This window comes from Antechinus flavipes, chromosome 1 (genome assembly GCF_016432865.1).
Source record: "Antechinus flavipes isolate AdamAnt ecotype Samford, QLD, Australia chromosome 1, AdamAnt_v2, whole genome shotgun sequence".
NCBI lineage: Eukaryota > Metazoa > Chordata > Mammalia > Dasyuromorphia > Dasyuridae > Antechinus > Antechinus flavipes.
In genome coordinates, this window is record NC_067398.1 from 452,241,685 (window position 1) to 452,257,345 (window position 15,661).

The 15,661-nt window shown below is 34.4% G+C and overlaps 1 protein-coding gene across 2 annotated transcripts in view; it reads right to left on the minus strand.

Moving 5' to 3' along the window:
* The window catches only part of SULF1 (sulfatase 1), a 205,112-nt gene that overhangs the window by 22,439 nt on the left and 167,012 nt on the right, over nucleotides 1–15,661 (minus strand). For both annotated transcript variants that reach the window (XM_051970069.1, XM_051970068.1), the window contains exon 13: nucleotides 2,441–2,657. In XM_051970069.1, coding sequence (XP_051826029.1) covers nucleotides 2,441–2,657 — 217 coding nt within the window. The remainder of the gene's footprint in view (nucleotides 1–2,440; nucleotides 2,658–15,661) is intronic.

Consider the following 15,661-nt stretch of genomic DNA (forward strand, 5'->3'; position numbering starts at 1 on the left):
AATGATTGCTGAATCAAAATGTACCACTATCTATTCCCTTTGAGGGGAAGGCACATCAAACTCTAAATGTAAACTAAAATGGTCACTAGAGTACATCAATGAGAAAATAGAATGTTCATACCATTTGATTCCATGGAATTTGGACATTTTAAGCAAATTTTATTTTTATGCTTGAAAAATCTGGTCTCATTTAAAATAAACTAGTCTAAACTTTGCTAACATGTGACTCAGTTGCCAAAATGAATGTGATTTAAAAGGCAATATAACATTATTTATACTTAAAGCCCTGGAAGATAAACTATACATCATCCTAACAAAGCATCTCTATCTCTAAGCTGATCTTGTAAGTTAAACTGTAACATGGGGACTATAGAAAATAATTTTAGTCAGCTAGCTTTGTGGTTTATATTAAATCTGACTTACCCACTAACAAAGAAAATGTCTAGACATTAATATTGTCCTGGAGAAATGCGTAATTTCTAATTCTGGGAAGAGTGGAATAATTACTGCTATATAGCATTCACTTTCCAAAACATCATGGAAATAAAAATCATCAGAGAAATGTCACTTCCCAAAATGTGCCACTAGATGGCAGAAGACATTCATTTATGGGCCATACTCAATTTGCACTTGAATTGGTCTTTTTTCAGGTCTTACTGGCGTTGCTCTCCTATCTGCTTAAGACAATGTTTTAATAAAATTAATGGAGAAGCTAGCCAGGGACAGTGTGATCCTTAAAGTATTCAACAGAGTTCCTCTTGAATCATACTATTTGAATCCTATCCACCAATCTAAATAACACTAATTTGTCCTTATGTTTTAAACTACAGAGAAAATGGACCAGATCAGATACATTTTGAAATAAATGTATTTCACACTGATGTAGTCTCTCATACATTGTTTTTTGCTAAACCTACAAGTTAGGTACCCTATGGGTGATGATGAGGAGTCTGGGATTTTCAGGGTCCACCTTTTTGGTAGATTGTGGGTACTTTTCAGTGACTGAGTACATAATTACTAGGGAATTACTTGAGGCATATAGAGGTAAAATATCTTGACTGAAGCCACACAGTCTCTAAGTGTCTAAAGCAAATTTGAGCACAAGACATCCAGATTTAAATTCTAGTTCTTTTTACAATCCCATACTTCATTTATCATAACTGGATCATATATTTAAACCACCTTAGAAGTCAGCTAATCCAACATCCTCAGAAACTAAGGCCCAAAGTGATTGAGTTGTCAGAGGTCACACAGACAGTTCATTGCAGAGCTAGCATTCAAATCTCTGCCCAGTCCACAATTCCTCTGTACATTCATTTTTGTTATTGGAGGCAAAAGCCTGCTTTCTAACAATTTGCTAAAGCAAATACTTTGGTTCTATGGCTATGTAAAAGCAGCCTCAGTGGTATTCCTTTTAGGTCAACATGTGGGAATTTTGTATCCCTGTAGTTATAGATAAGGGCAGCTATGTGGCACATGGATGGAGCACTAGATCTGATTCACCTTCCTGAGTTCCAAACCAGCCATAGACACTTACTAGCTGTGTGATCTTGGACAAGTCACTTAACCCTGTTTGCCTCAGTCTCCTCATCTGTAAAAATGAGCTGGAGAAGGAAATGGCAAACCATTCCAGTATCTTTGCCAAGAAAACACCAAAATGCGATCACAAAGAATTGAACTCTACCGAAATGATTCAACAACAACAAAACTACAGAAATAGTAATGGGGCACATAAAAACACAAGTGACAAGGGAAAAAGAAGGGGATTCCAATTAGGGGCTGGGGGTTCCAAAAAGGAAAATTTCTCTTAATTATGCCAGAGTGGTCGCCACTTCCTTTCAATGGTCATTTAAGAGGGGATAAGGAGAAAATCCAGCAAGGTATAATGAAAGAGCTCTGATTAATTAAAATTAAAAGAGTCCCAGGTCCCGAGTTTGAATCTCACCTCTATTACCATACTGTAACTTTGAGCAAGTCAACAACTTTTCTGGGTCTAAGTTTCTTTGATGGCAAAATGAAAATACTGAAACTGATCACCTCTAAGTTTCCCTCCAGCTTTAGATTTAAGGATGATTGTACGTTTATATATATGTATGAATCTACATATGCATGTGTGCAGTCTAATCGCTTTGAATCTCCTATATATCATAATTTTATGATTTCAAGTCATTAACTTCACTAATTAAATATACATTCATTTGATATTAGCAGAAATATCTTTACAGGAAAAAAAATTGATGAGAATTCTTATTTTAAACACCATTTTGCCATTTAGGGTTGTGTAATAGAACAAAGAAATCAACATCTAAAGACATATATGTAAATATGTGTGTATACACACATATACTTACACATGTATGCACAAGATTCTATTTCCTTTATACCTCCCATTTCCAAAGACTTCAACCTCCTCCTAGGTGGGCATTAGGTGATCACTTACTTTGAGTGCCTTGATTCCTTAGGAACTGTCGCTGGTTTTTCCTCTGGCTTCTGCTAGCCCGATAATCAGTCTCCCCACAGTTACATTCTTTGTCTTTATTATTGAAGCCCCGAGAGTGGATACTTCGAGTTCTCTTCCGGACTGCAAGCAGATCACTGGATCCTTTACATTTGTGAATTCGAAGTTTTCCAGATGTGTCTTCAATGCACTGCCACTTCTGCATTAGGGAAAGTGAAAGATGTTTACTTAGTTTCAGATGTTATTTATTAGAACTATTGTTTTTGTTTTGGGAAAAATTGGCAGTTCATTCAAGAGTAAGTGAGGGAAGAGCAAGTGACTACAACAATTAAATTCCTTTCTGATCTCTTTAAAGTGTTTCTCCCACCAAAGGCAAATAGAGATGACACAAAAATAACTGGAAATCACAATTGCCTACATTACATGAATACCAAAAAATGATCTATAAATCCTGGGATCTAGACAAAACAAGAATCTTGAATGGGGGAAGCTATAAAACTTTGTCAGGGCTGTTTTCATCAACTTCCCTTTCTTTGTAAAAACAAATCCTACTCTTTTGTTTTCTATTTTGGAATTGAGAATGTGAATCAGGGAAGAAAGACAGAGACGAGTGCTATCAGAATCTATCACAGAGAGGGTTAACCTTCATTTAGCCTGACTATTAGAAAACAGATCAGGTTTTTCTTTGCCATTTTCCTTAGCAATCTCTAAACATTGCATAACTAGTCATTTCAAAAACTTCTTAAGAGAAGTATATTTCATTTTCCCTAGAGGTGTATATAAGAAATTAGAATTGTTTTCTTGTTTCTAGTTCTTTATCAAGATTTTTGGCAGATATTTTAATAAATAATGGATGATGAAAATGTTACAATGTCAGTTTTAAATATTACCTCCTATGTCTTGAATTTCATCTACTTAGTCAATATATATATATATATATATATATATATATATATATATATATGTATTTTTTTTTTTTTTTTACCACTGAAGATATTTCATGGGATCCTCCAAACTGTCCTCCATTGCCCAACTTTTTAGACTGTGGATCACAACCCCATATGGTGTCTTGTAACTGAATGTGGGAGTTGTGAAATTATAATGTATTATCAGTAAATGTTTGACTTGAATATCTATTGTATAAACACATATATGTAAAAATTTCTCAGGTGAAAAGGGGTCAGGAGTAGGAAGAGTTTAAGAAGCCTTGCTCTCTTGAACTTGTCCCACTTTTATATCTCTATAATATGAATCTGGGAAGAATGGAGTACTTGGAGTATCTATTAAATTCAATTACAGAAAAAGGTTAATAATCTAAAGCTTCATTTGCCCTGGAACAAGGCTTTCTGAGATTTGGCAGATAACTTTGCTCTCCCATCAAAAGGCAATGGGTACCATGTGGTTTTCAGTGACTCAGGAAGCTCCAGGAAATAAGAAGCAAGGGCTGAGGAGTCCTAGGGACAATTTCCTGAGTCTTTGATTGTCCGGGAAACTTTTAGAGACTGAACTCAAACTCTAGAGTCCTGGGAAAATAGATGTGGTGCCTATTATAATATCTATTATTATTAATAGATGTTCCTGAAGACTTGGGTTCTATGATGCTCCTGAGGATTTAATGAACCCAAGAATCTGGTATGATTCTATGACCTTAAACAGAATTGGACTTTAGTCTGAATATAACACCTTAGGTACTAGGAATATAAACCACAGTTCCTGAGACCTGTTGTTTACATCCTAGTTTCTTAAATTATGGTTTGTGAGTCCAAATGGAGAATCATAACTGAATATGGGGGTTGCGAAATTACAATTATCAGCAAATGTTTGATTTGTATACCTATTTTATATATCTATATGTCCAGGATCATGCAAAAATTTCTTGGATAAAAAGGGATCACAAATGGAAAAAGTTTTAGAAACCCTGGGCTACATAACTGAATTTTACTCTGGGATAAAGATAAAACTGGTAAGGAGAGGAAAAAGTGAATTATCAATGATGGCCAGCATGCAACAGTTCCAAACAATCCTGCTGTTTTCTCTTCAAGGCATTTTCTAGCCTTGGCACACAATTTTTCAAAAATGAAAAATCTTTTAATGCAAATAATCTAAAAATAAAGTCTTTGACCTAAAGAAACTTAACTTGTATTAAACATTCAATGCCCAAGTTCTTCATCTTACAAAGAAACTAAAATACAAGGCAAAATAACTCCAGACCTATGAAAACAGAGGAGAGTCTACAAATTAAGTCCTATTCCAAACCGTCATTTTTTTTTTTTTTAGCCCTAACCTATGATTTCACTGGTAGAGGGAACTCCTGATGAGAAAACTCTTATTAATTCAGGTCTGTGCCTGCTCTGAAGTTTATGGTCTTAGAAAGTTGCTAAGGTAACAGACAAAATACTTTAAGAGGCAGCCTGCTATGATGGGGGAAAAAACCTTGGTTCAAGTCATATCTCTCACACATACTGCTTGAGTGATCCTCTGCAAGTCATTCAATCTCTCAATGACTCCAGGCCATGCTGTAAGGATCTGCACATAGTAGAAGCTTAATAAATGCTATTACATGAATTATGAATAATAGTGAATATACAATTTATAGCCAAGAGAAATCTTAAAGTAGATTTATATATGCAGAAGACAAATCTGCCCTGCCTTGTTGCTGAAAAATCAGGAGCTCAGTACCACTAGAGGCCAACTATAATGTGCATTAGTCCACATCTTGATTTTGCCTTGTACATAGTAAACATGTATTGAATGTTTATTGAATTGTATTGAATTCAAATAATGAAGACTTCTTAGGCTCTCCCACTACCATACACTTGAAAATCCTGCCTGGCCTTTTACTTGAAAGGGCTAAGGATACAAGTAGATTCCTGTTCAACACAAAGGTGTAGGCAGAATTTTTAGACTTGGCCCATTTGAAATCAAGTCTGCATTTTATTCTTAGCCAAAATGCCTCACTGATTTCCTACTGGATACAGATGAAGGAAAAGGGTGTTTCCTTTCTGAATAGTTGGTTTTTAACCACACCTTATGTCTGGCACTGTCCTTGGCATTGGCAACTGTACCAAACAAAAGTGAGATCTGGGTTTGGGGTAGGCTTTTATTTTAGACTCTGAATAGGGATGTTGATGGTTTACATGTATGTTTATGGAAAAAATGAAGAGAAAGATAGAATTATTGAAGCCTGTTACATGTTTGTAGCTTTAGGATGTTTTAGAAATGCCTATTCCTTCCTGAATAGATTGTGGAAACCTTGAAAGAATCAACAGAGAGTAAATAAAATATTTTTTAGAGGCTATGAAAAATGATATAGTAAAATAATGATCCAATGGCAATAAAATGCATTTCATCCCCTAAAAAATTGTAGGCTAAAGGAATATAAGTAAAGATGATCAGCAATATTCAAATATATATATATATATGTCTATATCTATATCTATCTATATCTATCTATCTATCTATCTATCTATCTATCTATCTATCTATATATCACCATGGACTTGAGTTGAATTGAATAAGTGATCCTTTGACTTTTGAAATCTTTTTTTATATGATACAATGGAAAAATCATGAGCCTTACAGCCAGGATAACTGGGTTCTGGTCCTGACTCTGGGTGATCTTGGAAAAAAAACTTTATCTGTCCAGATATCTATTTTCTCATCTGTATAATCTATTTATTGATTCTTCATTGTCCAAATTATTGGGTTACATGAATAATTTTTAATGTTCCTTTTAGCATTTAGATCTTGTTTCATTCTTTTATTTATGCCTGCATGTATACATGTATACATGCCTGCATGAACCAAGCATTTATTAAATGCCTACTGTGTGTCAAGCACCATGATAGGTAAGAGGGAGACAAATTCAAAACAAGACAAATTCTATTAGGGGAATATACACCCATATATTTGAAGAGGCAGAAAAAGAAGAGGAGGGAAAGTCTGTCAGGCTTCTTCAATAGGACAATAAATTCAATTCTTCTTAATATATCACATGAACACAACTGAGTGTGAACAACATTTACACAGTTTGTGCAAAGGAATGTAGAAAGGAGAAGTGATGTTGTAGATAGAGAACAAGTGGGCCAACTTTGTTAAATTATAGTGTGAAGAGAACATCAGAGAATTTGAGATTGGGAATAAAACTTGATCTCTTTCAAATAATATATGAAGGAATCTCTACTATAATAGGCCTAATAACTAGTCATTCTGCCTCCACTTGAAGATCTTAAAAGATATTTTTATGACTTTCATCTGTTCTTTTTGAAAGTGATCACTGAATGGCTGAACAAATTATGGCATATGAATGTAACAGTGAATGATTGTGCTATACAAAATGATGAATAAGGCAGATTTCAGAAAAACCCAGACTTACATGAACTGATGCTAAGTGGAGTGAGCAGAATCAGGAGAATATTGTACACAGTAACAGCAACATTGTGTGATGATCAATTATGTTAAGCTTAGCTCTTTTCAACAATACAATTATCTAAGACAATTTCAAAAAAGTCATGATGGAAAATGCTATCCACACTCAGAGTCTGAATGCAGATCAAAGCATATTATTTGCACTTTTTTTCTTTCTCATATGTTTCCTCTTTTGTTCTGATTCTACTTTCGGAACATGTCTAATATGAGAATATTTTTAATATGATTATATATGTATTACCTATATCAGATTGCTTGCTACCTTGGGGAAGGTGAAGAGAGGAGGGAAGGAGAAAAATCTGAAACTCAAAGTCTTATAAAAGTCAATGTTGAAAACTATCTTTACATGTAATTTGGGGGAAAAAAAAGCTAATTAGTGAAAAAAAAGTGCTCAAGAAACTCCTTTATGCTAAATCCTTCTCTTATCTTTGATTTCTTTGCTTACTTGTTCCTTTTAAAAGAGATTCTTTGGCCTCTATGAATCTTCTACTGGTTTTCCTCCTATCCTTTTGTCTTTAATACTTAATTTCTTACTGCATACAGGTATACCTCACTTCATTGAGTTCTGCTTTATTGCATTTTCCAGATATTGATTTTTTTAAATTTTAATTTTTTAATATACTAAATATTTATGCCAATTCTGTCAAATAACCATCTTCCCAACATCATGTGACTACATCATGTCTCTTTCTCACATTCTGGTAATTCTTGTAATATTTTGAAAATATTTATCATTATTATATTTGTTATTGTGATCTGTAATCAATGATCTTTGGTATTATTTTTATAATAGTTTTGGAATGCCAAGACATTGCGTCATATAAGAAAGCAAAATTTAATAGATAAATGTTGTATATGTTCTGACTGCTCCACTGACTATTCTCCATCTCCCTTTCCTCAGGCATCCACATTTCCTGAGACACAATAATATTGAAATTAAGCCAGTTCATAACCCTATAATCTAAGTGTTTCAGTGAAAGGAAGAGTCAATTTAATGAGGCAAACTTCATTGTCTTATTTTTAGAAATTGCCACAGTCACCTCAATCTTTAGCAACCACCACCATCTTGATAACTCAGTAGACATTAATGAGGAAAGACCCTGCACCAGAAAAAGATTATGATTGACTGAAATCTTATAAGATATTTGGAATTTTTTTGGCAACAAAGTATTTTTAAAGTATATACTTTTTTTTTTTGGCAAGGAAACTGGAGTTAAGTAATTTGCTGAGGGTCACACAGCTAATAAGTGTAGTGTCCAATGTTAGATTTGAACTTAGGTCCTCCTTATTTCAGGGCTGGTGCTCTATCCACTGTGCCATTTAGCTGCCTCCAAGGTATGTACTTTTTAATGGCATAGCATTAGTATCCATTTAATAGACCACACTATAGTGTAAATATAACTTTAAAATACATTAGAAAACAAACAAAAAAAAGTGTGTGATTCACTTTATTATAATTCTCACTTTATTGCCGTAGCTTGGAACTGACCCCATAATATCTCTGAGATATGTTTTTATACGTCATCCTTGCTTAATTTTTCTAAATTTTATATTCTCAACCTAGACTGGAGCTCATGGTAAATGGGAAAGAGCCATGTATTTTTAAAAATTATCTTATTTTAATCATTTTGATGGACATCAGCTTGAAGTATACTGGGATAAGTTACTATTCTATTATTATTTTTTATCATTAATGTTTTACAAACAATTGCATAGGTGAGTAAAATATTTCCTTTTCTAAAATTGGAAAAAGCAGTGGTAAATAAACTGATTTTCTTTGGGTTCAGTTATTATCATTAAATACATGAACAGCTCACACTTACAAAGTATTTTAATGTTAAGACTTTTGATACTCCTTCCCCACCTACAAAGTGATATGAGAGTGTAAAACATATAATATATTATGTATATGTATGTACATATATATTATATGTGACATTATCATATATGACACAATGTAATATTTGAGTATTGGTTAATTTATCACATTCAGCTGTTATAGAAAACAAGACATGAAGATTACTCAGTAGGAAGATAGTTTTTGTGGTCTAGTAACAATACCTATCATATGCAAGCATCATTTTAGATCCTAAAGGGTCCAAAAACAAAATGAAAGAAAAAGTCCCTCTCCACAAAGAATTTATATTAGGAGGAGCAAATGAATATAAACTACTATATATATTCATTATAGGATGAGAAGGGAGAAAGTATTAAAAATAGATGGAAGGGAGGGTTAGGAAAGGTCAGGAAAGGGAAGTAACACATGATTTTATCGTAGAGTAAAATAAAGATTCTAAAAAGAGATGGATGGGAATAAATTCTATGTCTGGGATAGGGACCAGTTTTTTTTTGAAGGTACAGGAAAGGAGATGGAATACTGAGTTTAGGGAACCACAACTATGTCTCTTTCTAGAGATTAGATGACATATAGGAATAAATCTTGAAATTTAGGCTGGAGTCAGATTCTGAAGGGCTTTAATCACCAAGCCAAGGAATTTGTGAGAGGTGAAGAGGGCTAAATTAAAATGGTTGACCTGCATGGAGATCAAGAATCGATACAAGATATATTCTCATAGAATCAACAGGACTTTGCAGTCGATTGGATATGTAGAGTTAGTGAGAGGGAAGGCTTGAGAGTATCTGAAGATTGAATGACTTCTGAAGGACAAGAGTGATCTCAACAGAATTAGGGAAACCCAGAACTCCATTTTTAGGATGTAGGAATAGTTTAGTTTTATCAAAGATAGTTAAAAATACACACCAAATTCCCTCACAAAACCATACCAAATTTCCTTACAAATATCTTAAAGAATCATAGAACTACAGTTGCAAAAGGATCTCAGCTTAGATAAGAATGCTTTCTATAACAACTCTAACAAGTGGCCATTTGATTTCTTCTGGTCAAAAGCCTCCAGTGAGAGGAAACTCAATATCATCCCAAACTTATCTCTATGAGAAACTCTAATTATTAGAATGTTTTAGTCACTTTAAGCTAAATTATCTTCTCTAATTTCACCTGTATTTCTGGCTCTCACCTGGAAGATGACATAGAGAAAATTTAATTCCTAATCCACATGAGAATATTTCTATTATAACAGCTGCGATTCTTCTTTTCTTTAGGTCATCCTTGAGTGGTCTGGAATATAATTCTTTCACTATCTTGGCTGCCCTCTTCTGGAAATGTTCCAGATTGACAACATCTTTTCTAAATGGCAGCCAACATAACTGAACAAAATATTCCAAACGTGGGCTGAGTGTTCCATGTTTCCCCAATCCTGAACTTCTAGACTTGATTTTTGAACTCAGTGAAGAGAATGCAGAATCTGAAGTTAAGGAAACTGGTCTCATATCCCCCTTCTGATGGTATTACATGTATGTGATCCTGGGTAAGCCACAGGTGTCAATTTCCCCAGCCATTAGATTTTCCCCTTATAAAATGAGGATGATATACTAGAAAGCCTCTGGTGTTTTGTCCATGCTCTATATCCATATATTATAACTCAGGTCTCTCTCAATTGCATTTTTATCAGTCAGGTCATCATTCAAACATGTTGGGATCCTTACACTGTCATTACAACTCAAAATCTTGCCAAAATTCTCTCACTGTGTTGGGTTTTTATTGAATGAAGTATTGCTTAAACTGAGCCAAAAATGATGCTTCATCTATCGATAGAAATATGGATTTTTGTCAATGCATTGATATTTATTACATAATTTGACTAATGTGTGGATTTTATACAAGTTACAGAAGGAATATTTAAGCAAATAGAAAAACTGGAGTCTTGCCCTTGCCTAGCTACTGACTGATAATTCAATTGCTCTGCTTCCTTAGTTTCTTAAAGCATATAATTACACTTGTCAATTTTTTTTTTTTACTAACAGAAATGCCATGAGAATGAAATGGGATAAATTATGTTTAATAAGTGCTAGTTGCCTCTAACCTAATTTAGTGGACAATGTAGTCTCAGGAAGAAAAGTTACTAAAATGGTAAATTGGCAAGCCCTTTGGAAATTTTAAGGAGATATATATTTGTCATTTACTCACTACCACTACCATCATTACTGCAGTGAAAATTACAATTACTATGATTACTACTGCTGGTACATTTATCAGGTACCTCCTATGTGCTAGGTATTATGTGATAAACACTGGACATACAAAGAGGCAAAAACAGTCTGTGTTCTCAAGGAGCAAGTGTCCAGTGGGAAGACAACATGCAAGTTGGGGGTTGATTTCAGAAAGAAAGCACTAAGATTAAGAGGAGTTAGGAAAAGTTGGTTGGAGAGGGTAGGGAAGGTAGGACTTTAGCTGAGGCTTGTAGGAAGCCTCCAAGGAGGAAGCCTGCCTTTTCGAAAGCAGGTTAGTAATGATAAAAAGAGGGAATATTCAAGATATGAGGAGGACGGTCAGTGAAAATACTCAGCTGGGTGAAGAAAGTTGCTTCTCAGCCTTGGAATCTGGGTCAGGCATGGAAAAAATAGAGACAATCTCTGATTACACTACATAAATCTTAAGTACTTGTCATGTTGATTATTATAGTATTGACCAGGCTAATCATACACATTTTAAATATTAGTCTGACATTTTCTATGGTCATCCTTTATAGGTTGGGGATTGAGGCCCAGGCAAGTTTAACTGTATTTTTTATTTCATGGTCACACTGAGTCAGATTTCACAGTTTAATAATACAAATACTCCCTCTTATGCATGTAGTAGAAATCTATTATAATACTTTTCTTGATTCATATCATTTTTGAACCCCAGCTCTACAGCTTCTACCTGTGTATTCTTGGCCAGATCGCTTAACTACTCTGTTGTTTAATCTTTAAAAAAAGAACTTTAAGATTCCTTCCATTCCAAAGCTTCCTTACTTTACACAGTCTCTGAAATCAGAATGATCTCTTTTGCAACATGGAGATTTAGGGATTTCATAGCTCTCTGTAGGTCTCATAGCACTCAAACCCATTTTCTTTCACTATTATGATGCAGGAAATGTTATTCCATTATATTACTCCTTAATAGGAATGTCAGGCTTGGGAAAGAACTGAGGCACTAAAGTAGATGGAGCTCTGAATGTTATATAAATGTGCAGGCAAACTATAGTTAATTTAGAAAGAGGAGCCACAGGACCCATGTTCAAATCTTGCTTCATCACTTTAATACCTGAGTGACCTTGGGAGACTTATTTAATGTCATTAAATCTCAATTTCCTCATCCATAAAATGAAGAAATTGGATCAGATGGCCTCTAAATTCTATCTGTGTCTATGAGAAAAAAAAATTTAAAATTCCTAGTTAGGCTTTAAAAAAGAGATAGACAACAGCAGATTAATTGAGATTTTTCTTTAAAATTAAAAAAAGTAGCTATATAATACCAATAGAAGACTCTTATATTGATAAGCATTACATCAGGAAAAATTGATTAAGATACAGAAAACAAAAATCTAGATTAAAATGGCCATGTGTAAACAACAGAGAGAACAATAGATTTTGAGGCCAAAGAATTGGGTTCAATATCTGGCATGGCTACTTATTAACTGTGGTTATTTTGGCATTATGGGCAGGCCCTACCCTGCTTTGGACTTTGATTTCCTCATAGTGAAATGAAAGAAATGGACTTGGTCTGTAGTGTTCCTTTAAGCTCTAAATATTAAAGTTATAAGATCAGGGTAAGGGTTCCATTGAGTAACTAGCCATAGAATAAGATTTGTGTGATTTGTGTCCTCTAGGACATAACAATTCATGCAAAATCATAGGATTATAGACTATGGGTTAGGAGGGACTTTAAAGAATATTTAGTCCAACCTACTAATTTTGCACATGAGAAAACTGGGGCCCACAGAAGCTGAGATTGCCCATAAGTCATAATATAGTAAGTGGTAGAGCTTGGATTTGGTATCAATGTGATTCAGTGGATAGAGCACTGGGCTTGGAATCAGGAGAATCTGAATTTAAATCAAATCTCAGATATGTGCTGCTAGTGTGACCATGTGCAAGTCACTTAATCCAGTTTGCCTCAGTTTCCTCACCTGTAAAATGAGCTGGAGAAGGAACTGGCAAAAAAAACTTCAAAGGAGTCACAAAGAACTGGACAGAGCTAATCACCAAAACTATAACCTTTGATTCTAGTGTTCTTCCCATTGTATATGTCAAATTATATTCCCATTCCAATATATAAATTCCCATTATATAAAAAAATACAATAATAAAGACTATAAGAAAGTGATAACTTGTGTGCTATAGACAGAACTACAGAAGGTGAGTGAAATCTTGACAGAAGAGAATTTGACCTATGTCTTGAAAAGAGAAAGCATTCATTAGGATAGAAAATAGCCTGCTGGGAAGAGGTAGGAAAAAAAGGCTACAAGGGAAAGTATAGGTGATATTAAAATATATTAATAAACATTTGTTTTTAAAAAAGTGAAACTAGGGAAGACAGAGAAGAGAGCATGAGGTAGGGCAACCAATGTGAATGTAGAGATGGAAAGGGGAGTGAACGCTTTTGCCAGTAAGGAGATTGAGGGTGTGGATGTGGTAAGGCTGAGTCCTTCTGTAAAGCCAGAGCAGCCAGAGCATAGAGAAATATCTATGTGTCACATTGTAGTTTTAACTAGAGCTCCGTAAAGGTCTGGAATCAGACTGTAGACTTCTGGCCAACAGTTTCCTGGTTTCAGCCAGCTTTTCTGGGTCTATGTGTTTTTATTCACGCTCTGCAGCTGGTAATAAAACTGACCTTTACAAATGTACAGTCATTGTTGCATGAGAACATAGATCCTAGAGCCAAACCAGACAACACCCAACAAGCTACATTCTAACTTCCTTTACATTATTATATGCAGCTGGGTTGATTGTTGAACTCCTTTTAAATTCCAAACAGAAATCATTGATATCCTATTGATAACAGTCACTTGAAACAAACCCAAATAAAAAGCATCTTGATGTCTCATCAAAAGAGGAGATGGCATCTATTATATAAATATGAGTGGATATAGTACAGAACTGACACAGAGTAGGCACTTAAGTATTTGCTGATTTCTAGATATTAACAAAAATGGATATCCCATATTCAGAAATATCTCCTCTTTAATAACTTCCACTTAATGAGTCACTATGTCCAGTGGGATATTGTATTTTATGTTGGGCATCACATTTTAGGAAGAGCAATCAAGATGCTGGGGTGGGGGTAGTTAGATGGCACAGTAGATAGAGCACTAACCCTCTGGCCCTGGAGTCAGGAGAATCTGAGTTCAATTGCCCCTCTCCTCCCCCCCAAAAAAAACAAACCCCAACAACAACAAAAAAATAACAACTCAATCCACTTAATCCAGTTTGCCTCAGTTTCCTTATCTGTAAAATGAGCTGGAGAAGGAAATGGCAAACCCACTCCAGTATCTTTGTCAAGAGAACACCAAAGGGGTCACAAAGAGTTGGACAGAGCTAATCACTAAAATAATAACCTTTGATTCTACTGTTCTTTCCATTCCATCAGAAAGAATATAAGAAGATAGACTTCAAGGAAGTGATAACTTGTATCCTACAGACAGAATCAGAACTATAGAAGGTGATTGAGAGCTAAAAGGGACTTGAGTTCAAGTTAGTTCAATCTTGGGATTAAAAGAATTACATCTCAGGTAACAGAGGGAAAATTTATATACAATTTTAAAAGCTTAATGCTTCATATAGGGTTAAATAATATTGTAAAACACCAAGAAATATCTTAGAGAGGTTGCAAAATAGTACTCAATGAAATGTTGCAGGGAATTAAGTAATCCATAGGTTGTTTTTATTTTTAAACCTGAAATCCCTCAAACAATTACACCTCTGACAGTGAAGATGTTGGCAAAGGATAAGAGTTGTCTTCAACTATAAATAAAATTCTATGATGTAGGATTGGGATTCAATTTAGGTTTGTATGATCATAGGTTCATAAAACTGTAGGAGACTTCAGATATTAATTCAAACTCCTTATTTGATAGACCAGGAGACAGAGTCAGAGAAATTAAGAGAATTGCTCACAATCACATAAGTATAAAGATGAGGAATATATGTGCTGAATTTCTCTGACTATAAACCTGGTGCTCTTTCCCCTTTGGCATGTTCTTTTGTTCCTAGAGGGTAGAATTAGGAGCAATGAGTAAAAGTTGAAGAGAGGTATATTTACATGTGACTTCAGAAAAAAAAAATCCTAACAGTAAGAGCTATCTAAATGTGCAAAGGGCTGACTTGGGAGGTTGTTTGTTGATTTCCCCTCACTGGAAATTTTTCAGTGAAAGGCTAGATTAAACACTTGTCAGTTATATTGTAGAAAAGAGCCTTCATCTTTGGAAAGAACAAAATGATGTCTAATAGCTCTTCCATATTTTTAGAATCCTAGAATTTCAGTGCTGGAAGGGACCTCAGTGTCAGTCTACTCCAAGTCACACTTCAAAAAATAAAAAGATCCTTTCTACAATATATCTGACAATTGGTTATCCAGTCTTTGAAAACAATCTAATTCTGAGATCCTAAAATTCTGAAAAAAGGAAAATAGTCATAATCATTTTGGTTACTATGTATGAAATCCCAAAGTTAGTTCTATAGAACCTAAAATCCACAGGAAAAGCTAGGAAAATTGCATTCTAAAATTGAAAAAAAAGAAAATAGAATTTATATCATCTTTGCAGAGATGGAGTGGGATTGTGGAGAAAGTGTTGATTTTTCCAATCTTGCTTGGTAACTTATTTAACCTTTTTGAACCACAATTTCCTTATTTATAAACTAAGAAAAATGTGAAGA